We start from the raw sequence: 27,547 nt of genomic DNA on the forward strand, positions 1-27,547 counted from the left end.
CATCTTTCAAAATTTTCAAATTTAATTTTCAAAAATATTCATGCACATGTGGAAAATGTATTTTAATACTTTATGATAAAATATTAATTTTGAGCATTAATTCTAATTTCGAATTTTGAAGAGATTTACAACATTACTCTATAATTTTAATGTGAACTTGTTCCCTTCTTGCTCATGCTTGTTTCCTTGATGTGCTTGACTCCATTGTGTAGACAACTTGAGCTTGAGACTTCTTTATTCTTTGAATTCATTTGTTATCATCAAAATCCATGTGTAAATATATAATTACACAAAACTTGAAATCTTGGGTTCAACAATCTCCCCCTTTTTGATGATGACAAATACTTGATAAAACCTGAAACCTGTATTAATACTTAAGCTCCCCCTGAGAATGTGCGTTAGTTTTTCAAGCAAAAGTATAAATATAATTCCAAGCATATATAACAAGTTTAGCAATTTAAATAGTGTTAATGTTCTAGTCTAACACTTCTTCCCCTTTTGATATTATTAAAAAGGATCCGCAACAAGTAAATAGACTGAAGAAAACGGTGCGTTAGTAGACACTATAGATGGTTGAAAAATGGAGCCGTCCGTGACCCGACAAGTGCTGCAAAGCCTCGAGGCCTAACTCTATGAATTTAATACGGCTGAAGATTAAACAATCGCCTGATGTTGTTGACAAACGGGATTGAAGGCTCCGAGTTTCTATAAAAAATGATCATTTTCATCTATCGGATGCCAAAAAAATAATCGCTTCTTGACCTGAGTTCTGTTTTTCCACAACGATAGAATGGTTGAGCAATTCTCTTCCACTAATGTTCCAGACTTGAATCAGGAACCCTTGACGCATCAATCATCAATCTTCTCTCCTGAGGCCGTCAATACCATGATAGGAGCAGTGAACCGTTTTTCTAGTAAGGCTGATTCTGAGATTATTGCAGAATCAATCATGCTCAGTAGTCAATATGCTGCCTCTGTTACGATCATGTCTAGGAGGTTAATGGCGAAGGTGAGTGAGATTGATCATCTTAACATGCAAATATTTGAGTTACGACAGAAGCTTGCTAATAAGGATAGTGAGAATAAAAGGCTAAAGTAAGAAAACCAAGAGTTGAAAAAATTTACAGATTGGTATGCTCATGATCTGTAACCACGAATAGAGGAGCTGGAACGAGAAAGGGTTCAGATACAAGGTCAACATCGGCAGATAACAGCAGAGGTTCATCGTTTACTAGAAAAATAGGGACAATCTACTGTTAATCTCGCTGGCTTAGTAAGAAAACTTTTGACAATGTGTGTCCAGCATATCTTGTATTTCTTTTGACTAAATAATATTTGAAGAGAAAATAGTTTGTCTTATTCTTTATGCTATCTCTATAAAATCAGTCCTGAAGTTCATCCAATCCGCATCAAGTTTTCATCTCATCTCTATAACTCATCTGCATTCCTTCAGCATTCTCGTTTTAAGCCTTCTATTCTTTTCTCAATGGCTCATTCTTCTAACATTTCTCTAGATCCATCCATGAGGCATTCTGCATCTCAACCTCCTGTCCTTTCTGCAGCTGCCATTGGTGCCATGTTGCAGCAAGAAAATAATAATCTGACTAATAAGTCAGATTCTGATGCTATTTATGACTTGGTGATTCTTGGGACTCGCTACTCTTCCTCTATTGTTGCTTTTTCTCAGCGGCTACAAGCCAAAAATCATGAAGTTGAAAGGCTCAAAGAACAAATTGTTGTACTTCAATGAATTGTTCAAAAGTCTCATACAAGGGAAGGAATCATTCGGCAGAAGAATAAACAGTTGAAATCTTTATTAGATTCTTCATTCTGCTTGCCGGTTCCCATGAATAAGAATGACATGATATTGTATGAAGAGAATGAGCGTCTCAAACATGAGGCTAAGAATCTCAAGTTTATGTAAAAGTATTTAAAAAATCTATCTCTATTTTTATTGACTCTGGTCTATCTTTTAAGAGATATTCATAGCATGCATCTTACCTATTTCTCTTCTGATCATACATAATCTATCTTCTGGTAAAGGTTTTGTGAAAATATCTGCTAACTGATCGTGTGTATTTGTGAACTCTAATATTATATCGCCTTTTTACACATGATCTCGGAGAAAATGATATCTTATTTCAATATGCTTAGTTCTAGAATGTTGTATTGGGTTCTTTGAAAGATTTATAGCACTTGTATTATCACGTTTGATTGGAATGTGATTATACTTGAGTTTAAAATCTTCAAGTTGTTGCTTCATGTAGAGAACTTGAGCACAACAACTACCCGCAGCAACATATTCTGCCTCAGCAGTAGATAGTGCAACAGAATTTTGTTTTTTACTAAACCAGAAAACTAATGCATGACCTAAGAAATGACATGCTCCACTAGTGCTTTTTCGATCTATTTTACAGCCAGCATAATCTGCATCTGTGTAGCTGATTAGATCGAAAGATGTGTGCTTAGGGTACCATAACCCTAGGTTAATTGTACCACTAAGATATCTAAGAATGCGCTTAACTGCAATTAAATGTGATTCTTTTGGAGATGATTGAAAGCGTGCACATAAGCACACACTAAACATAATATCTGGTCTACTGGCTGTTAAATATAATAAGCTACCAATCATACCTCGATATATCTTCGAGTCGACTGGCTTACCGGATTCATCTTTATCAAGTTTAGTTGATGGGCTCATTGGTGTTCCAATTTCTTTAGCATTTTCCATCCCAAACTTTTTCAGTAATTCCTTAATATATTTTGATTGATTGATGAATGTCCCACTTTTTGCTTGCTTAATTTGCAATCCAAGAAAGAATATAAGTTCTCCCATCATGCTCATCTCAAATTCTTCCTGCATAGTCTTAACAAAAACTTGACACATATTTTCATTAGTAGCACCGAATATTATATCATCAACATAAATCTGAATCAAAAGAATATCATCATTTTCATATTTAATGAAAAGAGTTGTGTCGATTTTTCCTCTTGAAAAACCTTTTTCAATCAAGAAACCACTAAATCTTTCGTACCAAGTTCTAGGAGCTTGTTTAAGTCCATATAGTGCTTTTGTGAGTTTGAAAACATGATTTGGGGAAATATGATTTTCAAAACCTGGAGGTTGCTCAACATATACCTCTTCATTTATAAAACCATTTAAGAAAGCACTTTTAACATCCATTTGAAAAAGTTTGAAATCTTTATAACAAGCATATGCAAGTAGCATTCGAATAGCTTCTAATCTTGCGACAGGTGCATATGTCTCATCATAATGGATTCTTTCTTCTTGATTAAAACCTTGGGCTACAAGTCGAGCCTTATTTCTAGTAATGACTCCGGACTCATCTTTCTTGTTTCTAAAACCCATTTTGTTCCAATAATAGTATGATTTTTGGGTCTAGGAACAAGTGTCCAAACATCATTTCTTTCAAATTGATTCAACTCTTCTTGCATAGCTAGAATCCAAGATTCATCAAGAAGTGCGTCATTAATATTTTTTGGTTCAATTTGAGATAGAAAAGCAGTATGATTGCAAATATTTCTAAGAGAAGATCGAGTACTTACACCTTGTGAAGGTTCTCCCAAAATTTGTTCCACTGGATGATCTTTCACAAATTTCCACTGTTTGGTTGCATCTTGTATTAAATTTTGATGATCTTTCCTGATGGCTCAATGTTGAACTTCCTCTATTGTTTTCTCTTTGTTGAGATTGAGACTTTCTGTGTTATTTATACCTCCTGTTTCTTCATCAATAGATTTCTTGGAGAGTGGAGAATTAGATTCATCAAATACTACATGCATAGATTCTTGTACAGTCAAAGTCTTTTTATTGAATACTCTATAAACTTTACTATTAGTAGAATATCCGAGAAAGATACATTCATCAGATTTTGCATCAAACTTGCCTAAATTATACCTGTCATTCAAAATAAAACATTTGCATCCAAATACATGAAAGTAACCAATGTTGGGCTTTTTCTCATTCCAAAGCTCATAAGGGGTTTTATCTAACTTAGACCTTAGCATAACTCTATTTATAACATAACATGCAGTACTTACCGCTTCGGCCCAAAAATAACTAGGCAAGTTGTTCTCATTGAGCATTGTTCTTGCCATCTCTTGAAGAGATCTATTTTTCCTCTCTACTACCCCATTTTGTTGAGGAGTTCGAGGAGCAGAAAAATTATGCACAAAACCGTTTTCATCACAAAATGTTTCAATATTTTTATTAACAAACTCTTTTCCCCTATCATTTCGGATACTTGAAATAGTATAGCCCTTTTCATTTTGAATTCTCTTGCATAACTTGGTAAAGGCATTATGTGCCTCATCTTTATGAGCAAGAAAGATGACCCAAGTATATCTAGAGAAATCATCAACAATAACAAATGCATAATATTTTCCTCATAAACTTGCAACTCTATTTGGTCCCAAAAGATCCATGTGTATCAGTTGCAATGGTCTAGTAGTGGAAATATGTTTCTTAGTTTTAAAAGAAGTTTTTGTTTGTTTACCAAATTGACATGCATCACAAATTTTGTTTTTAAGAAAATTTGTTTTTGGTAAACCTCTCACAAGATCATTTTTTGAAAGTTTGGAAATAAGTTCCATATTGGCATGACCTAATCTTCTATGCCATAGCCAACTAGTTTCATTTTGAACTGAAGAGCAAATAGCATCTTGTGAGGTAATTTCTTCAAAATCGATTGTATAAACATTATTGTTTCTAAAAGTAATAAAACAAATATTATAATCATGATCATTCAAAATAATGCATTTATCCATTTTGAAAGTAACTATAAATCCTTTATTACATAATTGACTTATGCTCAAAAGATTATGTTTTAAACCTTCAACAAGTAGAACATCTTCAATTATGAGAGAAGATTCATTACCAATTTTATCTATTCCCACGATCTTCCCTTTCGAGTTGTCTCCAAATGTCACGTGTCCTTCTTCTTTAGATCTAAGATCAAAGAACTTAGTCTTGTCTCCCGTCATGTGTCTTGATCATCCACTATCTAAAAACCACTTATTTTTACTTGTGGATGACTTCATGCATACCTATAAAAATAATTAAAATGATTTTTCTTGGTACCCAAGTTCTTTGGGTCCTTTATTTATTAGTATTAGAAGAAACAAGATTTTTAGGTACCCATATGGCCCTAATAGTTATTGTATGATTTCTTCTAATAGGACAAGTATGATAATTATAACCATTTCTATTACAAAAATTACAAATAGCATGTGACATATATGAAAAACTTGAATGATTATAATAATATCCTTTTTTGACAAAATTATTTTTATGAAAAGAATTTTGAATATTAGTCTTTGATGTAGAATGATTATCAAAGAAATTTTTATAAGGTTTGTATTTTTGTTTTGGCATATATCCCAATCTTGCCTTGTCAAAAACACATCTTTGACTACCAAGAAGTTTTTCAAAATTTCTTTTTCCATTCGTAAAGTTTTCAACAATATTTTCTAAAACGGTTTTCTTCTTATTCAATTCAAGATTTTCATCTTTCAAAATGATACTTTCTTTTCTTAAAATTTCAATTTCGTTTGTTAAAGAAGAATTTTTCTTTTTCAAAGCAGTATACTTGATACCCAATTTTTCAAATTCCTCATAAATCTCTTCTAAAACATTTTGCAATTCTTCATATGAATGATTTTCAATATTATCAAGATTTGTTACCTCAATATCATCTTTAGCTATAAGACAAAGATTTGCTGATTCTTCATTGCTTGCTTCACTATCTGAGCTACTTGAATCATCATCCCATGTAGTTTTCATTGTTTTCTTGCCCTTGTTTCGATCTTTCTTTAGTAGAGGACAATCTGTCTTGATATGACCAGGTTTATTGCATTTATAACAAATTAAAGTGTCATTTTTACCTGAATCTTTCTTGGAAAACTTTTTGAAGGATTTCCTCGGAAGAGTTCTATTTTTCTTCAAGAACCTCTGAATTCTTCTTGTTATCATCGCAACTTCTTCATCTTTATCGTCATTTTCCTCATCTTCATCACTTTCACTTTCATGAGGAACAGCTTTAAGTGCTAAGCTCTTCTTTGGCTTTCTTTCTTCTTCTCCTCTTTTCAATGTGTACTCATGGGTGATAAGTGACCCGATGAGTTCATTGACTTCGAGCTTCTTGAGGTCTCTAGCTTCAAGAATCGCTGTAACTTTTGATTCCCAACGTTTTGGTAAAGAGTTGAGAATTTTTCTTACTATCTCCACCGTGGAATAAACTTTGCCAAGAGCTGTCAAGCTGTTTATGATGTTAGTAAAATGAGTGTGCATACTAGAAATAGATTCATCATCATTCATCTTAAACATTTCATATTCATGAGTAAGAATATAAATTTTTGATTCCTTGACTTGCGAAGTTCCTTCATAAGTTACTTCCAAGTTATCCCAAATTTCCTTTGCCGTAGCGCAATTCATTATTCTATTAAACTCATTTCCATTAAGAGCATTATATAATAAATTCATAGCAGTTAAATTTAAAGTATAAAGTCTATCGTCTTCACGATCAAATTCTTCTTCTTCCTTTTTGACCTTTACTCCACCAACCACTTTTGTTGGAATATAAGGTCCATTTATAATACATTTCCATATTTCTCTACTTTGAGCTTGAAGAAATATTCTCATTCTAACTTTCCAGAATGAGTAATTATCTTCACAAAAGAGTGGAGGCCGACTACTAGATTGGCCTTCACCAAATGAAGCTGCAATGTTAGCCATAAGATCTTAACTCAAAAGATAATTAATCTTATAATAGAGCTCTTAGCTCTGATACCAATTGTTGCCCAGATGACTAACATAAGAGGGGGTTGAATTGAGTTGTATTAAAAAAAATAACAATTATAAATCAAATATATAATATAAAATATAAACAAAATATGAAATAACAATAAATATAAAGAGTAAGGGTAAGAGAGAAGCAAACTCAGTATGTTAACGAGGTTCGGCCCCACTGCCTACGTCCTCGCCTCAAGCTACCCCTTGAGGATTCCCAAATTCACTATTCAACCTCCTTCAGGTGGAGATAGAAACCTATTACACCTTTGAACAACACCGCTACAAAGGATCCGTGTAGAACACCCTCTACACTTGCAATCACCTTACACGTGGTGATTCAACTATTCCCCGTGTAGAATACTTTCTACAGACACAAGGGTTATACACACCCTTTTTCTGATACAAAAGCTGATAGTGGGTAGGTTATCAGAAAACACTCCTCAATGAGTGAAATAAAAACAATACAGCGCAAACTATATATCTCAAAATGAACAAGGATTAAGGCTCAATGCTTAGAGAAGAGAGAATGAAAGCTTTGAATGAATGTTGTATGCTCTTGGTGTTGTGAATGTGAAGCTCTCAAATGATCTATTTATAGGCATATGAGACTTCATATTCAAATTTAAAAAGATTCACATATCAAAGACAACATCATTCACTTTTTCAAAAAATTCAAATAAAAGGTTTTTCTTTTTCAATTGTCAAAGACAACATCATTCACTTTTTTAAAGAATTCAAATAAAAGGTTCTTCTTTTTCAATTGTCAAATACAACATCATTCACTTTTTCAAAAAAATCAAACCTAATCTTTTACTTTTTGTATAAGTCTAAAAAAGCATCAATCACTTTTGAAAATATTCAAATAAAACATGCACATGTGAAAGATGACAATCAATCATCTTTAATATTTTCAAAGTTCAACCCTTTAATCAAGGCATGCACATGCAAAAGATGACAATCAATCATCTTTCAAAATTTTCAAATTTAATTTTCAAAAATATTCATGCACATGTGGAAAATGTATTTTAATGCTTTATGATAAAATATTAATTTTGAGCATTAATCCTAATTTCGAATTTTGAAGAGATTTACAACATTACTCTATAATTTTAATGTGAACTTGTTCCCTTCTTGCTCATACTTGTTTCCTTAATGTGCTTGACTCCATTGTGTAGACAAATTGAGCTTGAGACTTCTTTATTCTTTGAATTCATTTGTTATCATCAAAATCCATGTGTAAATATATAATTACACAAAACTTGAAATCTTGGGTTCAACAAGTACTAATCAAGCAACTTGAACTGTATTAAGATGTTGAGTCAAACAACACCTAACATCAATAATGATCCATTTTATCTTTAGATATTGAAGATTCTATAACAAACATGATTGTATTTTTTACTCTTTGAGTATTACATATGTTAAAGTCATGTTTCACATATTTTTGAGCTGGCCTCTCGGCAATTTGGGTCCTTGATTTTGAACCTGTGAATACAAAAAAATATAAAAAATACAACGAGATGGTAGCTGTAGTGGTGGTTGGAAAGTCTCTGTTGTTAAAGTTAGTATTATCTTAATATTTCGTGTACGTGAATAAAAAATTCAAAAAGAATTCATAATACCTAAAGATTTTTTCTTATACCCGATTTCTGGAGTCAGTTGCCTATTTCCTATGTCAAGGGATGTATCTCTTCAATAGTTTCTTCAGTCAGGTTCCTTTAAAGCAGCGTGGCTTTTTGTCCTGTTCATCTTAGTAGTGCATATCGTCAAGTTCTTCCTTCCCCATCTGTCAAAGTATCGAAGGCTTTCCGTGATTTGCACTCACTTGTCCGCTCAAGACTGTATGAGGTGGCATGTTTCATTTTCCTTGTGTCATGGTGGGTTTCCTATGCGTTCGAAGTTGCAGGCCGACTTTTGCTCCATGACGGGGTCCTCTAATAGGCCGATGGATCGCCTAGCTAACCTGGGCCCCTTACGTATTTGGGTCTATTCGCTGGGCCAATTGCTTAAATAATATCTATAAGTTATGAAGATCAAGTCTTAAGAAAATACAGAAAATAATTTACAATTGAGTTTATATTTTCACGTAATCTATTAGATTTACTTAAGATTAAAAATAATTTTATAAATTGACATATTGTATTAAATCACAACTATTTATAAATTTATTTTTATGTTTTTTTTTAGTTGAATTATTTCTATTATTCTTTTATCAAAGACAAAAGTTCGTGCGAAATAAAGTCTAGCCCAAAATGGAAACATGGCCAAACGCAGTTGGCTGCCTAGGAACCCAAACGCACCCAACCACACGGACACACTCCCTTTTCCTTCTTCGCCAGTCTGTTTCAGCTCGGCCGCCTCTGACCTGACCACAGCACAGCTGTACGCGGTGGGACATCGCTTTCTCTCCATCAAAATGGCGGAGGCCCAAAGCGACAAAATTCCATCCCTATCTGACGTAATCTTCTCGTTTTCTTTTATTTATTTATTTATTCATTTTTTTCCCCAAGTACCTAATGCTCCAGTTTCGTTCGAACAAACGGTAGAATGTCAACAGTCGATCTGTTTTGGTTCTTGAATTTATTATTTTTTGGGTGGATTTTGCACTCGATCACGATTGGATCTTCGCTTTTGTGCATTGGGTTCTGATTTTCTTGGTCGATTCTGGTGTATGTCGGAAACGATCAGAAAAGTAGGCCGTATGTGACTGAGGACTTGATTTTAGTGCTCGTTATGCAATTTTGTTTTTCTTTTCAGTAACTAAATTGATTGATGAAAACATGCTTTTGGTTTGCGGGCTTTGTATGTTTATTTGTGAACGATGGAGCCTATGTTCTCAATTATGAGCATTGACGAAGCCGCTTTCCACATGGAATTCACGTAATTGTAGTTTCAGATTTTCGATTTAGTGAAAAATTAGTTGTTCCCCGCCACCCCCCCCAAAGTCTCATCAAGTATACTGAACCCCGTGATTGCCTAATTACTTACTGTTTATTAGAGATGATCTACTTCGAACAAAATTATTGGAGATGATATAATGTTCTTTGCATCTTGATGATATATCAGGGAGATACGCATTGGTGCTCCATCATATAGCAAACACTTTGTTCAAAGTTTAATGACATATTTTCTTATATGAGGACATTGTGATATTCTCTAAGAATTAGCCTTTTGTTTTGTATTAAGACCTCCCAATTATAATTGGATATTTTATTTTTCTTTCCTATTATTATTTTTGCTGGAGAACTCGGTAACATTCTATAGCTACTTTCATTTCTTTTTCAAAGAAAATCTCTCTAATTCATGCTTAAAAAGCAAGTAACTTATTTTTTAATGCTAAATAAGTCGTGCCATATCAGGTGGCCACTCTAAGGATAAACTCATTAGTCATTAGGTGTCGGTGCTGGCTTCTTTCATAGGTACAACATCACCTGTTAAGAAATCTTGAAGACAGTTACATGGTTGAATCATAGGAGAATGTATAAATTTCGGTTTGTTTATAGTAAGATTTTGGGTGCACTTATTACTTAATTAGAATGGTAACCTTTCTGCCACATGATTTGACTTACAGCAATACTCATTGGAGGACGAGAAGAAACCTGATGCGGTTACTAAATCTGTGGAAGTAAAAGACGTTGAGAAACCAGTACCTGCTGAAGCTGAAGAAGTTTCCTCCGAGAAAGCTGAGGATTCACCTGCTACTGCAGAAGAAAGTACTGAAGTTACCTTGGTTGCCACTGAAGCAAGCAGTGAAGCAACCCCTGATTCTGGAGAGAGCTCCGAAGCCAACTCTACTGCTGTTGAAGATGGTGGTGAAGCTGCTACTGAAGCAAGTGGTGAAAATTCTGAAGAGGAGAAAACTGGCGATCAAGATGCTGCTGAAGAGACAGCAGAGATTACGGTTACTAAGCCTAGACCATTAAACTATAAATTCTTTATATTGCTACCTAACTGCATCATTCATTCAATATTTGCATCTTATGTTTTGTTTTTGTGAACTTAAGAATTGTGGTTATACAGCTTGAGACAGCCCCTGCAGATTTTCGCTTCCCAACTACAAATCAAACAAGGCATTGCTTTACTCGATACGTTGAGTATCATCGGTAAGGCAAACTTGTTCTGTAATTTCTTCAGATCATTTTAAAAAACTTTTTTTGGTAATTGATCTTTATTATTTTGATCTGTTGTAGGTGCGTAGCTGCAAAAGGGGAAGGTGCCCCAGAGTGTGATAAGTTTGCAAAATATTATCGTTCTCTTTGCCCGGGTGAATGGGTATGTATCTTCAGTGCTTTTGCATGTTTACAAGAGTACAATTTTATCTTTTCTCGTCAATCATCTTTAAGTTTGTTCTAAATGTTCAGATAGATAAACTGATTTAGGTTTTATTTATCCACTGGTTTTACGCATTTTTTGCCTTAATCCAATTGAATTGCTTCCCTCATTCACTCAATCTGTGTTGATGATGCCTCATTACTCTTGCAACCATTGAGAAATTTTGAGTGCAAAGCTGAAAGTGATACAAATTGGGGGTACAGGCCTGGGAGAGCAGGGGATACACCTAGATTGGTATGAACTAAACACCTCTTGCCTGAAAGCTTGGCTTTTCACAAGCTGGCCTTTCTATGGCTGACACCATGCACTGATGAAAAACTACCGCTTCAAGAATGAGTATACTGCTTCTGAGTTGAAATAGTTGGAAAAAGTTGCTGCTGATAAAAGTGACTAGTATCTAGTTACACTTCATCACAAATTACTAGGGGTATTCCAGTTTGGGCCAGAATTTCTCCGCCTGAACAAAACAACCAAATTTGGGTTTTTACCCATATAACTATATATATTCGTTTGGGGCTCAGTTTCAAGGGGTTGGTTCACTGACCCCAATCTGAAAACCATGCATTTATATGTTAAAAAAAATTTATTTCTAATTTTTAACCCCCTCCTCTCTCCTCTAACAGAGAAATTAGAAACCATAGGTTCCAATCTCCCCTTGGTTTCTTTCCTCCCTGCAACATTGCCCTTGCTTCATACCAGGCCTCCATTAACTCTGGTCAGGCACCACCCAGACTCAGACTATCCATCTCTTGCACACTGATCTACTCGACTGACCACCAACTGAAGGTTTTGGTTTTGTGGGCAGCTAGCATTTGTAGAACTAGGTTCAGTTTGGCCATTTTAAATCATCATTTACTTTTGCTTGGCTCTACCTCCTTTTGAACGGAGGAGGTTGGGTTTGTGGGCAGCCAGCATGTGTAGAACTAGGTTCAGTTTGGCCATTGTGAATCATCATTGACGTATGCTTGGCTCTACCCCCATTGTAACTCATCATTGACGTATGCTTGGTTACACCCCTGAAATTAGACATGCTCACTAGTTAGCAAACTAAATCTTTGCTTTCTTTTTAGAGTTTGCGGCTACCAATTACAAACTGGCAATAGTTATCTAATACATTGGTTGGCTGATATATCATGGTGTTTGATAGATTGTAAATTCTACTTTTGGGTATAATTTGATCTCATTTCTTGTTTCGTGGGATGACTTGGTTTTGTATTGCTTATGAAAACTGTTGTGTGCTTTATGCATATCAGATCGACAGATGGAATGAGCAAAGGGAGAACGGAACCTTTCCGGGTCCTCTGTAGCTGATGTTTCTACTTTGATACTGAATTGAGATGCGGTTTCTTTGATGAGATATGGAACCTCAGGGAATGTGCTTTTAGGACAAATAAGTTAATAAGAAATTTTGGTTGTTCGTTGGGATTTAGTTCCAGTTCAAATACACATAAACAAAGTTATTGTTTTGCTATCACTCAGGTGTTTTTCCATCATATACTTATACTTCAACACTGTTCTGTAACAGTTAAGAGGTTAATGAATGGAAATGGAGAATAAAAATTTAGCATTTACCTACGCATAACATGATAATAAAATAGTGCTTCCTGATGCAGTTTTCAAGCATCGAGAAAGTCTATATGCCATTGCCAAAACGTTTTAAAGCTCGTGTTTTGGACGTGAAGTCACTCCAATCAATTTCAAGATTTTATTTTCTCAATCAAACGAGTACTATTTCGTTCTGGCTCATTTAAAAAATATGCTCCTTTAGTATTACTTTACGTGCTAAAAACAATGAAACTCCATGAAACAGATCTTACTAAGATTATTTTTGGCTGCATGTGGTGAAATGCACAGATCGTAGTGTTCAAATGCCTCTATTTTTGCAGCACCTTTGTTTGGTTTGAGATATTTTTTGGAAAATAAATGGATTTCGCCCATTAGGAGGACCGAGTCCAACAATATACCATTGTCTAGGCAACTTGATCATTGTAAAAAGCCAGAAGTGCATTTCAAAGCACTGAACAACACATATATCGCAAGGGCAATGCACATTTATTTAGGGCTCCTCTCTCTCTCTCTCTCTCTCTCTCTCTCTCTCTCTCTCTCTCTCTCTCTATATATATATATATATAGGTTCAAAGTTGAGAAAGAAGGTTGACCATGGCTGGACGTGGTCGACAAATAGCATGCAATGGTCGAGCCTTGCTCAAGGTCAGCCGAACCACTTCATCCATGTCTACCATTTCCTCACCAATCCTCTGCCACTCGAAGCACTGTATCAGTGCACCCACAGCAGAGCCAACCACCCTCATGGCCAAACCTTCTCCGGGACAGCTCCTCCTCCCTGATCCAAAAGGCATGAACCTAAACTTAAACTCCTGATCTTTCATCCCATCTAAACCTTCAAACCTCTCCGGCTTGAAATTCGTGGGGTCCTCCCAAATTGACGGGTCATATTGCATGCCCCACAAATTCACTAGTAGTGTAGTGCCACGAGGGACGTGGAAACCACCCACCTGGCAATCCTCCGATGACTCGTGCGGCACAAGTAGTGGTGCTGCTGGATACATGCGCAGTGTTTCGTTTATAATGCAACGAAGATATGGAAGCTTAGCCAAATCGGATTCATCAAGCAGGCGATCGTGTCCTACCCGATTGTCGATTTCTGCCTGCGCCTTCTTCAGAACTTCTGGGTTGTTGAGCAAAAGTGACATTGCCCACTCCATGGTGCCGGCCGAAGTGTCGGTTCCACCTGATAATAGGACCTGTACATGTACATATTTCAAGCATAATTATTTGAGTTACCACAGTTTCCATTAGAATTATGCTGCTGCTGTTCCATTTTAGACCACAAATTTTCAGCTTTTGCTGATGTATTGTGCTCACTGGTACAATGATAATCCTATTTTATTTCCACATGAAGTCCAAATGGAGGTTCAGGTTCCTTTTTTTAATCCAAAACGTTATAACAGCAACAGAGGTTCAGGTTGTCAGATGCTTATCTTTTATGTTTTCGTGACATTTGTTACTGTAGAAATCAAATAGATTAGTGTTTTGGATTAAAAAATCTTATCGATCTGTCCTCAGTTATAGTGTTTTGGATTAAAAAATCCTGTTAATGAATGAAAATTTCGGTGACCCTTTGCAAAACTAGATCATCTCAATATTTACCAGCATGATGCCTCTGATCATCTCGTCATTGTAGTATTCAGGTTCCGATTCTTGCAGATCCAACAGAACTCCAATCATTGTCTTCTTCTTCTTCTTATCCTTTTCTGCATCTGCATCAAATCCCATTCTTTTATGCTCCTCTATCAAGCTCTGCATGAACCTTTCTCTCTTTTCCTGCAATAAAATCAACCTCTTCTCCATCCCAGTAATCCCAAACCACCTTAACATAGGCAAAAAATCTCCGACATATGTCAAAGATCCCAACCGAAATGTTTCAGACACAATATCCCGAAACATGCAGACTTGATCTTTGTCTGCTTCCGCCGTGCTATCCCCGTAATACCGAGTCCCAGCAATCATCCTCATCATCGCGTTAAGCGTAAGCTCAACGAAGGCTGATTTCAGATCATGGACTTCAGTCTGGTTTTGATTATTATTATTAGTAGGCAAGAGCCGGCGAATGAGCGAACGAACCTCGTCGGTGCGTATACGGGAGAGCGTTTGGAGGCGGTGGGAGGAGAGAAGTTGGAGGGAAGAGATACGGCGGAGGTTTCGCCAGTGGTCGCCGTATGGTGCCCATGCAAGGGAGGTGAAGTTGTAGCCGAGGAGTTTCCCGATCAACAGGCGAGGGCGGTTGGCAAAGATGATATCGTTGGTGGCGAGGCATTCCTCGGCAGCGCAAGGGGAAGAGACGATGAGGACTTTTCGAGAGCCAAAGGTGAGATGAATTATGGGACCGTACCGGTTTGATAGCCTGGTTAGAGAGCGGTGGAGGGGTTTCTTTAGGAGGTAGAGATGGCCAACAATGGGGAGGGTGGGGAAAGGGCTTGGTGGGAGGTTTCGGGTCTTGGAAAGCAAGTGCTTGGCTATGACATAGAAGGCTAGGAAGAGAAGAATTTGGAAGAACATGGTGGTGATGAAGGATATAGATTGGGTTGGTGGAACCTATGAAGGTTAGTATGTGGTTGTGTGGGGAGGAATGAAGGTAATTTATAGGAAAATTAGTAACTTCCTTCTTATATTCTACTTTTTCTTTGCTATCAGTTTTGGATTTTTGTTATTATAACGCTCAAGATAGTTTTTGTGAAACTTAAAATTATAGTTAATTGTATTTTTCTTTTATAAAAGAGGATGGTACTCTAATTTTATTAATAATTTTTTTAAAATAAATTAATGCCATTATTGTGTCCATTTTAGTCATTTTCTTGCATGTTCATGTAGTTGGGTTAATGTTGAACAAGTGTAATGTTGTTATGGAGTCATTTTAAGTGTTAATTAATGTAAGATATCCAAACATATTTAAACTCTTCTTAAGTGGGTTCCACGAAGCTCAGTCCAGTTAAAAAGAAAAAAAAAAAGGGAGTGCAACGCCCCCTTTAGACTTAGGTTTCGGTTTTTTCCTTCCTTTTCTTTCTATCCCGAGATCTCTCTCTCCCTCCCTCCCTCCCTCCCTCTTACATGTTCTCTCAATCTGTATGCAAGTAGCGAGTATGTGTTTTATTTTGTAATTTCATGAGAACATAGCCCCCCCAACACCCCCCCCCCAAAAAAAAAAAAAAAAAAAAAACAAAACAACAAAACTTTTTGAAAACATAAAATACCCCATAGATTTATCTCTATATGGGCTTCAAAATTTTTAAAAATTTCAATATATCCATAAGTGTCTCTCTCCCTTTTTTTTTTCTTAAAGTTCCAAAATTTTGTCTAATTTCTATATATTATCTATTTTCAAGATTGTGGACTCTCCAAAATTAAAATTAAAACTAAGTTTATGAGAAATAATAAATTTATTAATATAAATCTCAAATTTTTTTGTTATATAATATTAGGCTTCTTAATATGGAATCCAAAGTGAAAATATGATCTACACTATCCCTGAAGGCAGCTCGACCTCTTTGGAAGAAAGGCTTATGCTTGCAAAGCTAGATACAAAGAAATCTTTAGTATCGAAAGACCAACTAAGCAACCAAAATCACAGCAAATCTTTATCCATACTATGATTCATTAATAATAATAATGTTGGTAGCAAATTACACTAGTCGGAGGATACTAGTCGATAACGGTAGTTCAACTAATTAACATCCTTTTTTGGGACGCTTTCATAAAAATGAGAATTGACTAAAACAAACTACGCCAATCAGCCACTCCATTAAAAGGATTTTCAGGAGAAGTGGTACAACCAATTAGGTCCATTGCTATATGCAAAACTTGGCTCACACATTGTCATCATCCCGACGTCTCGATTTCTACATGTCCGTATGTGGGAGTTTGGGGCGTCACACACATAGCCACCAGGATGATTGATTTCATGTGTTCAAGATCTGTGTGTCTTACAACGCCATCATTGGGCAACGAACCCTAGATGCCCTTAAAGCCATCACCTCTACGCACCATTTAAAAATGAAGTTCCCTACGAGGACGGGTGTTGGAGAGGTGCATGGCCAACGGGTGCTTGCCAAAGAATGCTATGTTCAAGAACTCAGAGGTTAGGAAATAGATGTGAGAGTAGTTGAATTACCAATGCTGGATGAATAGTCACCAACCCCACCTCCTGAGCTCATTAAATGTGAAGTCGACACCTGAGATGAGCAAAACCTGAAGCAAGGTGAGGTTGATGAACTCCTTGAGTAGATCACCCTAAATCAAGCTCACCTAGAAACCATGGTAAGGATCGGAGCCAAGGTAGAGCCTGAAGTTAGGTAACAGTTGAAATAGCTGCTCAACGAGCACATGGATGTCTTTGCCTTGAGCCATAAGGACATGCCAAGGACTAAAACAGAGGTGCTCAAACATTGCATGTGCCTAAACTCGAAAGCAAGGAAGGTCAAGTAAAAGAGGAGAAGTTTTAGTACCGAGAAGTATGTGGTGATTGTGGAAGAAGTCGATTGCCTCTTAGTTGCGTGGTTCATCAAGGAGACCAACTATCCAAAGTGGCTTTCAAACGTGGTTCTTGTAAAGAACAATTGAAAGTGGAGGATGTGTTGACTTCATCGACTTGAATAAATCCTGCCCAAAGGATAGCTTTCCCCTATCATGAATTGACTTATTTATGGATTCCACCGTGGGGCACTGGATGCTAAACTTCATGGATGCCTAATCTATGTATAATAGATCTGGATAAGCCAAGTTGACCAAGAAAAAAAGGTTTTCATAACTGACTGAGGACTATACTGCTACCAAGTAATGCCTTTTAGCTTGAAAAATGTCGGAGTGACATACCAAAGCTGGTAAATCGAATATTTAAAGAGCATATCTTGAGGAATATGGAAGTTTAAGTTGATGATTTACTTGTCAAGAGTAAGGAACTAGGATAGCACATGGTAGATTTTCTTGGAGCTTTCGGTGTAATATAACGATACAAAATAAAACTCAACCCGACAAAGTGTGCATTCAGAGTACGATCTAGCAAGTTCCAGGTTTCATGGTGTCTGAAAGAGGGATCGAGGCCAGCCCCGAGAAAATCCAGGTGATCGTCTATATGAAGCCACCAAAGAACATGAATGAGGCATAGAAGTTAACAAGGAGAATAGCGGTGCTCAGTAGGTTTGTGTACAGATCCACAAATAGGTGCCTACCACTCTTTCGAGTCATGCGAAAGCCCTTTGACTAGGATAGTGAGTGCAAGAAGGTGTTCGTCTAACTTACAGAATATTTATAACCTCCCCCCTCTCTTGAGCTGAACCAATCAAGCAGAGGTCCTGATTTTTTATATGTCTGTTACTCTAGAAGCCATGTCCACCTCCCTAGTTTGGGAGGGAGAAAAGGCACAGAATCTAGTTTACTACATGAGTCGTGCTCTAAGAGGTTACAAGACCAAATATCCCATAACAGAAGTGGTAGCATTTGTATTAGTAGTAGTTGCTTGCCAGTTAAGACCATATTTCCAAGTGCATCCCATAAGAGTTTTAACAGTGAAGTCCCTAAAACAATACTGCAGCTATCGGACACCTCATGGCGTTTTGTAAATTGGTCAATCGAGTTGAGCGAATTTGACATCGACTACCTTCCTTAGACGATGATAAAGGGTCAGTTACTGGTTGACTTCATAGCCAAATTCACCAACTTCCCTGAAGAAATACAAAGATCCCCTACCGGGAAACCCTAGCAAGTTTATGTTGATGGCTTGTCCTACCGTTCTAGTGAGAGTAGACATATACATAGTGGCAGAGAACATCAAGGAAATGTATTATGCAGTAAGGCTCGAATTCAAGACCACCACTAATGATATGGAACATGAAGCAATATTGACAAGACTCACTATAGCGGAGGCTCTAGGGGCTAAAGAAGTCGACATGAAGGTAGACTCTCAAGTGGTAATCAACCAAATAACAGGAGAATACCTGGAAAAGGGTTTAGAAACTTAAGAGATACCTATATTAGGTATACAATGGAACAACTGCTTTAGTTATGCCCAAATTAGCCGTATCGACAATTGAAAGGACGATAGACTAGCACGAGTTACATCAGGTATGGATGAGAAAGGCCTACCATGGAAGGTGACCATTCGAATGATAGGAACCCCAGCCGTCATACTTGATATCTTGAAGATAAAAATAGGAACCCTGAAATGGGTGCATGACATAGCCAAGTTCCTATCTACCGGGGAACTTCTAGGTGATAAAGGTAAGTGAGGAAAGTAGGAACAATGCTGCCTGTTTCGCCTTCATAAATGAAGTGTTATACAAACGGGGTTTCTCCACACCCTTTCTAAGATGCATCTCAAGGGAAGAGGATTAGTACATCCTTGTAGAAGTGTACGAGAGGGCATGCGGGAATCACTTACGAGGAAGAGCTCTAGTGGCTAAAGTTATGAGAGCAGGATTTTATTGGCCAGGCACCCTCAATGATGCCAAAGAGCTTGCAAATGTTCTCAATGCCGACGACACATGCTAGTACCAATCTATCTACCTGAAGAACTAAACATCAGTTACATTGCCATGGCCATTCCCCCAATGGGTTGTCAACCTAGTCGTTCCCATGCCCCTGGACAAGGGAGGAGCAAGATTCATAATCCTCACCGTGAATTACTTCACAAAGTGGGTAGAAGTTGAAGCTCTAGTGACTGTCACGATGAATAATGTCACTAGATTCCCATGGAGGGCTATCATATGCCAGTTCAGGATACCACAAAGCATCATTTTGGATAACAGTGGATATTTCAATTCTGACCACTACTGGAGTTGGTGTGCTGAACTTGCGAATAACACCAAATACTCTTCCCTTGGACACCCCTAGGCCAATAGACAGGTTCAGTCGACTAACATGACAATAATGAACATTCTAAAGAAGAAGTTGGAAGACAAAGAGGGAGCCTGGGTTGAGGAACTCCCCAGGATACTATAGGCTTATAGGACAATCCCCAAAACCCAGACAGGGGAGATGCATTTTACCCTCATTTATGGAAGCAAAGCAATTATACCAGTAGATCGAGGTAGAAATGTCAAACCACATAATCCATCGCTTCGAAAAAAAGTCAAATGTCAGAGGAATGGAAGAGAACCTCGACTTCTTAGAAGAAAGGAGAGATGAAGTTAAGGTTAGGGCAGCAGCTAACAAAAGAAAGGTAGAGTAATACTTCAATAGAAGGGTCAGGCCCAGATCCTTCATTGTGGGGGGGACCGAACCTTAAAGGAAGCAGGGGTCACTATAGTAGAGGATGGAAAGCACTCGCCTCTGACAAACAAAGAAGGAAACAACTTGTTTAAATGTTTACCTCCTTGCCTACTAAGTGCAGTTGAGTCCATCTCCTGCCTAATTATGAAAGTCAAGTGTCTCCACTTGCCCTGACGAACAATGGAGGAAGCAAATTGTTTAAATGTTTACCTCTTCACCCACAAGTGCAGTTGAGCCCATCTTCTGCCTTGTAATAACTAAATCTATTAGGGAAAAAATCCTAGGTCAATAATTTAATTAAATCAAATTCTTTCTCCATTTATTTTAATTTAGGAGTTTTCATTATTGTGATTTTGTTTCTTCTTTAAATTTCTTCTTTGATTCATAAAATAATTTTATATCACTTTGAAAATTATTTTAAAAACTCCAAAAATATATTTTTCATGTTTAAATGAAAAATTAGAGGTTATATATATCCATATATATATATATATATATATATATATTTTAGTTACCGATTGTCCCACTATTAATATTATTATTTTGTCTCTTAATAATTTGGCTCATTTTAATCTCATCCCTAGATAAGACCCTTGAAGTAGGGTTGAAAACCGAAGGTATCGATGTGGTTTCGGTCTAAAACTGAAACTTCACCGACATCTAGAAATACAGATTTTTCTCAACCAAAAATGGTCGACGGGGAGAAAGAACACCGACCGGAGTTTAACAGTTGGCACCGTATCGGTTCATCGGTTCGGGGATTGATTTTTCGAGCCAGAAGATTTCCCATCACCAAATTCACCATTCTCCAAACACAATCCACAAACAAAGTTTTGATTTCATTCTAACTACCAAATAGGATAACAAAAGTTAAAAACCATTACCTGAAGTCATGTAGTTCCACATCTTTCCATGGGCGACGTTGGGGCGAGATGAGTCACGGAGTTTCACATCTTTCTATTGACGATAATGAGAGTGTGAGATGACTGCGGGACATGAGAGATGAGAGATCCGCAGCATGGGATGTGGGTGGCCGCCGCTGTGCATGAGAGAGGTGAGAGAGCTGAGATCCATAAATGACGAAATGAGAACTGAAGAGTAAAGAAGAAGGAGAGGGGGAAGGGGGGACGTAAGGGTGTTAAACCCTACAGCGAAACGATGCCATTTGGTGTTTTAAAGCAAACGGCGTTGCTTCTCTTTATTTTTTTTAAATGGAAGGTAAAAAAATGACATCATATATGAGGAAAAGATTTATTTAACCCCCTATTGGCTAGTTCAGTAGTCTGCCATTGATTCAAATTGGGACCAAATTGGCCGATGACGGTTTGAAGAATCTACAACCACATGTCAACCGGTTCTCCGCTGGTTTTAGTCGGATCACATCAATAATGGCCAGTCCAGCTAGTTCTTGTACACCCTTACTTAAAAGTAGAGAAATATCTACTTATTTTACATACTAGCCACTCATTTTTATAAGTACAATAGACAAGTTTTACCCCATCACCCATAAACCATTCCTTCAGAAAAAAGAAAAATTCATTTTTCCTAAGAGATTTTGTTATACACAGAATAAATAGCAACCAAGAGTTTTATTATCTGAAATTTCTGCAACATCTAGCCAGGAACCTCTTCCCTACATTTCTTTTAGCTCACATCGCTTTCTTTTTGCTTTGATGCTCTAGTTCACACACTTTGGAAGAAGAATAAGGCAGTTAAAAATTTAGTTCCAAATCCTTTTTTGTTATGTCTATGCTTAGTACATAACAGCAACAACATAAGTTGATTTTTGAAAATCCTGCAGCTATCCAAATCTGTTTAGTGTAACAGCCCGCTAGAAATTTAATTGTGAAATTTCTATTAGCTTTAGAAACCTCGTGAAGACCCCATAAGTTTTGACGAATCCATTAATCGTATATGTTTTAGTCTAACTACATAGTTAATGTTATTATTTACTATGGTATCCGAAGTGTGTTTTTGATTATTGGAGATAGTTAGAAGTGTCAAAATGTATTATGGTTTGTGCCATTAGACTTGGAGGGTTATTTAAGGTCTTATGGCGCAATAACACTTTTTCATATTTTCGGACGAAACGTCTGCTCAAAACTGTAGATATTATTGGATAAAAATATTTTGAGCTAATTTTTGTAGATATTATTGGATAAAAATATTTTAAACTAATTTTGTAGATATTATTGGATAAAAATATTTTAAGCTAATTTCGTGGATATTATTGGGTACGAGAGTCATACACTTAACTCTCACTTCGGGTAAGAGAGTCCCACACTTAACTCTCACTTCGAGTAAGAGAGTCCTACACTTAACTCTCACTCCAGCCTCATCTCTTCCATATCTCATCCATAAGTATCTCCAGCCACCCCTCCCCACGAAATTATCTTCACTTACACTTTCCATTAAAAGAATATCAAACACTCTCTCTCGGACAGCTTTTAGGAGTTATTTTGCACGCCCATTTCGAAAATTTTGTAAGTGTTTTATCATAAAGTCTCCTTCATATAAGTTTTTTCTTTTTCAGTCTAGTTTACGTGGATATCTTATTTGTCCCATTTGAAGATTATTTGGTTAGTCAAATATTATGTAAACTATAGAAAGGTCATTCTAGGAGATAAACTGGAGAATATGTTATAGTTTGGAGTTTTTGACCAAGCTAATGGATAGATATTGGTTCGAAATTTTTATGGAGTATTGTTAACATGTATATATGACTATTGGTTGAGGAGTTTTGCATGATTAAAGGTTTTGATGAAAGATTTTCTTAGATTTAGAAACTTAGAAACTGGAAGAGGAAAAAAAACAGTTTCTGTTTTGAGAAAATTTAACTCTTTGGTAGTCTAAACCTATTCCAATGACTTTGATAATTTTATTGGAGGATCCTAACTATCTTATATACATGTTATATTATTATTTTGAATATATTTGATGTTAGTTTCAAAGATATGAAATTTTATGCAAACAGATATTCAGATAAGCTAAAGTGTGGATGTTCTTGGCTAAATTTATGTTTTGGTTAATTTTTAACCATGTGATCTTGAATTAGAAGCTTATATATGTTTTAGGATATCTTTTTAAACCATGTGATGGTTTGGTTTAAAGATCACATATTTATAAGTCATAGATCAAAAGGTTGATCAAAACAAGTTGGAAACAAAAATCAATAGAAATATCATATGGGAATTTCGGCCCTATGGAGTTTTAATAGTTGTGATTAGTTTTAGATTTTTCTAAATTGATATTTGAATTGAGGATAAAATTTACATGATGCATGTAAATTTTGGTGACTTTTGGAGTTAGTATGCAAAATCCTTAAGTTATGGGTAAAACGGTCATTTTCTTACATGCAGAGAGTAAAATGGAAATTTTACTCTTTAAGTTAGTATTTTCCATATTTCAATTTATTAGTGATTTAGTGCTAATTTTTAGAATCACTAATTACAGTTCCTCGTGATCGTGCTTAAAGTTTTATAAGAAACGCGGAGATCGAGGTAAGTTAGCTTTTAACTTACTAGCAGTCTACTGTGTATGTGTGCTAAGTAAAAGAACTACAGTGTATATATGTGTGTTATCATATATGTCTTGCCATGCCAAGTTATCACGTAATTGTCTGTTATACAGAATTTATTCTGTCATCAGATTTTATCTGTTACATAATATGTTCTGTCATGTATTGTTGTACATTAAAAGTACATCATGATAAGTATGCCATCTATTACATGTATGTCAAGTCATGTAATATTCACTGTTGCAAGTATGTTATGTTAAATATGTTGTTTATTATATGTTATGTCATGTTACGAAATGTTTTTATCTCAAGTTGGTCATGTATTTCAAGTTATGTTCAAGTCACGTTATGTTATGTCAGGGCTTCAGTCATTTCGTATTCCAGTCACGTTTCATCTTGAGTACATTCAGTTTCGTTGGGTCCACAACATCTATGGCACACGAAGTATGGGGTCACAACAATTGTGACGCATGCACTACGTGAGACACAGCAATTGTGACGTATAAAATACATGGGGCTACAACAACTGTGAAGTATGTATTTACACGTATAATACATGGGGCCACAACAACTGTGGAGTATGTATTTACACGTAGAATACATGGGGTCACAACAATTGTGGAGTATGTATTTAAATACATTGTGATGTGTAGAATACATGGGGCCACAACAACTGTGGAGTATGTATTTTTCATGTCAAGTTTCCGACCAAGTTTATGATAAGTCAAGTTTCATATCACGCTCATGTTAAGTCAAGTTTCAGAACAAGTTCATGATAAGTTAAGTTTCATATCATGTTCATGTTAATTCAATTTTCAGAGCAAGTTTATGCTAAGTTAAATTTCAGATTAAATTCATGTCAAGTCAAGTTCAGTTTCTGTTTCAATTTAAGTTATGTCAATTATGCTATGTTATACGCCAACTTATGCTTTAATTACTTATAAATTTGATTATGCATTTATGCTTTTACTGTCATCCATGCATCATTAGCTTGTGTGGAAGTTTTTTGTTAACTTACTGAGATTTGTAATCAAATCTCACTTTGGTAGTCCCAACTACCATTCCCCCCGAATGGTAGATCTTGTTACAGGACTTGAAGGAGAATCAAAAGCTGATCAACTAGACACAGTTGACTAAGCGACGGTGCGACGTCAATGTTAATATAGTAGTTAACGTAAATTACTACTTATACGATGGAGTTGCATCTCTAGTACTTTTTGGATCATAACCATTTTGGACTAGTGTTATGATCTTAGTTGTTCAATGGGTCTTTATGTATGAAATATGTTTTAAGCATTTGGGATATTTTCAATTTGGTGCATAGTATTGCTAAAGAAAAAAATTATCTGCTGCGAATATTGCATAATGTTAGATGCATGTTAGAAACATTGTATCTTATATGTCATGAACGGGAGCAGGTAACCTTGTGTTGCATGTCTCGACGTTTCAAATGTTCGTCCGATCCCAAACGGAATTTGGGGCGTCACATTTAGTGACTTCCAACTTCGAATTTTCTCACATGTTGATTCTAGTACTTGTTTATTTGGGTGTGTAATCAAATGGAAGGAAGGTAGGAACAATCATAAATCGTGCAACCTATAGCTTGAAGAGGCGAGATGATTTTTCTGCTTTGTTTTGGTCCAAGTTGTACAATTCTATAAAAAAAAAATTCTGTTATAGCTTTAACTTTCCTTCTTCCTGAGTTTGAATCAATTTTTTACTACGTTTAAGCCTTTATTTTTAATTGTTAAACCAGTAAAGATTAGTATGTACTTTTAACCTTTTCTTCAAGCTAATGGCGTAAGTAAACAACCAAAGATTATATTCAAACTAGTAAGTTTTCTCTTATAAGTTTCTGGTTTATCAAGAACTATCCTTCTGTTTTATGCCATGTTTACCCAAAAAAATGATGTTTCTTTTCAAGAATACAACCAAGTTGCTGTCTGTAAAAGTTAGTGCAGAAATTTTTTGCTATGCATTTTGTTTTGTGTTCAAACAAGACCATTTTCATCTCTATTTTCTATTTCATTTTCACTCAACTAAAGTTACTTATTTTTATGATAAACTACTAAAAAACAAGGGGAAAAATCTGCCATCAAGTAAGCTTTAGTTCACACATTTTGGTTCCAACAAGGTTACCAAAAGTCATTGAATATCCATTTTGATGAAATTTTTCAGATTTTAGTACTTCTTGTTCTCTTCAATTTCCAAGCAAATTCCTATCATCTATACATTCTAATTCCATGATTTTCACCTATCTTTCATGTAGAAAACTAATTGGGCCCCTGTTGGATAGCAAGCACGTTATTAAACATGTTTATGAATTTCTTAAGCAAGCTTGAAATGAGGAATTTAAATGGCTTGAGTTACTGCTAAGTATAGAAGTATAACGTCAAATTTTTATACCTTAAAGAAATATATGGATGGTGAGAAGGAGAGAATAAAGTTGTATTGAATTGGTTTCTTGTTGACCTTGTTTGATATGGACAGAAGTTGAAAGGATAGAAATTGTGTCTTGTATTTGACTTTTTCTAAGTAGACAGGAAGTTAAGGAAAATGTTTTACTTCGTTCTTGGATTTAAAGTAAACAACTAGCTAAGAGTATGGTTAGCAAAGCTTAATGTGAAGTGGATATTGATATGTTCATTTCATTTCATTAAATAGGATTTATTGAAGTGCGAAAGGAAATAAAAGTTGAGCTTAGAGGTAAGTAGCTATGATCATGCTTCTTACACAATATTTTTATTTTTTTCTGCTACATGTGCTTGTTTTCTTCAAATGCTTCTTTGTAATGAAAAATAAATGTATATAATATATCAGCTTTCTTGGTAGCCCATGTTAAGCATCCTATTGGTTATAACTATGTGTATAAGTATGGTGTAAATCATTCACATTCAAGGTTGAAAGAATGAAATTTATCATGTACTTGCTTTCTTAAAAACTAGTAATTTTCTTAATATAAAGTTATAGCATGAAATACATTCTTTTATGAAAGAAAATGCACATTGGTTTGGACTAAGAAAGATGACAAAAATGTTATGAGAGGAAAAAGGAAAGAAAAAGGAAATTAAGGTTTTATGTATGAAAATACAATGATGGTACCAATGAAAGGGGCATATTGCAATGTTTGATTGGCTCGATTGGTAGTGCACCTAGTGGCCCCATCCTGACTGAATGATTCGCAACCCTCGGCTACGGGCAAATTGGGTCCAAAAGACCACTAATCCAAAAGACCATTAATGATTCATAATATTTAATTGAAATGTTTTAAACTTATATAAATTTTCAGAAGAAATGAATAATTGATGTATGATATTTTAACTGTATGGTATATTGCTTACTAATTATTAGACTCACTTTTATGTTTAATGTTAAAAATGTCCAGGTAATGATAGAAATGAAGCTATAGAAGAAGATATTACTCAGGGAGGAGAGACAGAGATTTAGTAGCCTTGGGTTGGGTCTTGTTCATGAAGTTTTAGTTTTTTTGAAGGTTTTCTAAAACTGTTTGGACTATGTATTTTGAGAAAGCAAACATTTTGTATAGGGTAGATGTTCATACTAGGAAAATAGTTATGATTTTTAATTTGTAATTGATGGGACGACACTGTTGTATTTTGACAAACATTTTATTTTGAGTTTTGAAGTTATAAAAGAAGAAAAGAAAGAGAAAGTTCCTTTTGTAAATTGTTAATATATTATTTCGTATAAAAAGAAAGTAGGACAAAATGTAGTAGCTCATTTCATCTCTATGGAGCGATTTTTACATGCCTAAACACTAAAGCCAAATGTGTGATATCCCGTTTTTACATGTATTTTTACTGAACGAGTGTTTTTAATTTAATTAATATATTAGTTCTTTTATTTTAAATTATTGTATTTTAATTGATTTTATTTTAGTTTGATGTAGTGTTTAATTTATTTTAGTCATTTTACGGCTTTTAAAATCGTTTTCGTCGGATCAGTTTTTAGACTCCAGAGATGAGGATTGGACCTCATTTTCTTTCTCCATCTTTTCTTTTCTCCTTTTTCTTTTTTCCTTTTTCCTTTTTTCTATTTCCTTTTCTTCTTTTCTTTTTTCTTTCTTTTCTTCTTCTTCTTTT

General features: G+C 35.6%; 2 protein-coding genes and 1 pseudogene across 3 annotated transcripts; 1 reads left to right on the forward strand and 2 right to left on the reverse strand.

Annotated features, from left to right (window-relative positions):
• Window positions 1-9,041: 9,041 nt before the first annotated feature.
• Window positions 9,042-12,714, forward strand: LOC122297612 (cytochrome c oxidase subunit 6b-3-like). 2 transcript variants are annotated; one of them, XM_043107721.1, is made up of 5 exons: window positions 9,042-9,269; window positions 10,383-10,712; window positions 10,832-10,914; window positions 11,002-11,083; window positions 12,397-12,714. In XM_043107721.1, the coding sequence occupies exons 1-5, from the start codon at window positions 9,072-9,074 to the stop codon at window positions 12,448-12,450; spliced, it is 747 nt and encodes a 248-aa protein (XP_042963655.1). In that variant the 5' UTR covers window positions 9,042-9,071; the 3' UTR covers window positions 12,451-12,714. The 2 variants fall into 2 exon arrangements, with proteins under 2 accessions (XP_042963655.1, XP_042963656.1); XM_043107722.1 differs by lacking the exon at window positions 9,042-9,269 and adding an exon at window positions 9,322-9,510 and having other exon boundaries at window positions 10,816-10,914.
• A 366-nt stretch (window positions 12,715-13,080) lies between these two features.
• Window positions 13,081-15,292, reverse strand: LOC122297611 (cytochrome P450 81Q32-like). The gene is made up of 2 exons (XM_043107719.1): window positions 14,315-15,292; window positions 13,081-13,908 (listed from the first exon to the last, which is right to left on the reverse strand). The coding sequence occupies exons 1-2, from the start codon at window positions 15,221-15,223 to the stop codon at window positions 13,279-13,281; spliced, it is 1,539 nt and encodes a 512-aa protein (XP_042963653.1). The 5' UTR covers window positions 15,224-15,292; the 3' UTR covers window positions 13,081-13,278.
• LOC122297610 overlaps window positions 13,081-27,547 on the reverse strand; it is a 74,655-nt pseudogene continuing 60,188 nt past the window's right edge.

The sequence above is a fragment of the Carya illinoinensis genome, chromosome 15 (assembly GCF_018687715.1).
Source record: "Carya illinoinensis cultivar Pawnee chromosome 15, C.illinoinensisPawnee_v1, whole genome shotgun sequence".
NCBI classification, from domain to species: domain Eukaryota; kingdom Viridiplantae; phylum Streptophyta; class Magnoliopsida; order Fagales; family Juglandaceae; genus Carya; species Carya illinoinensis.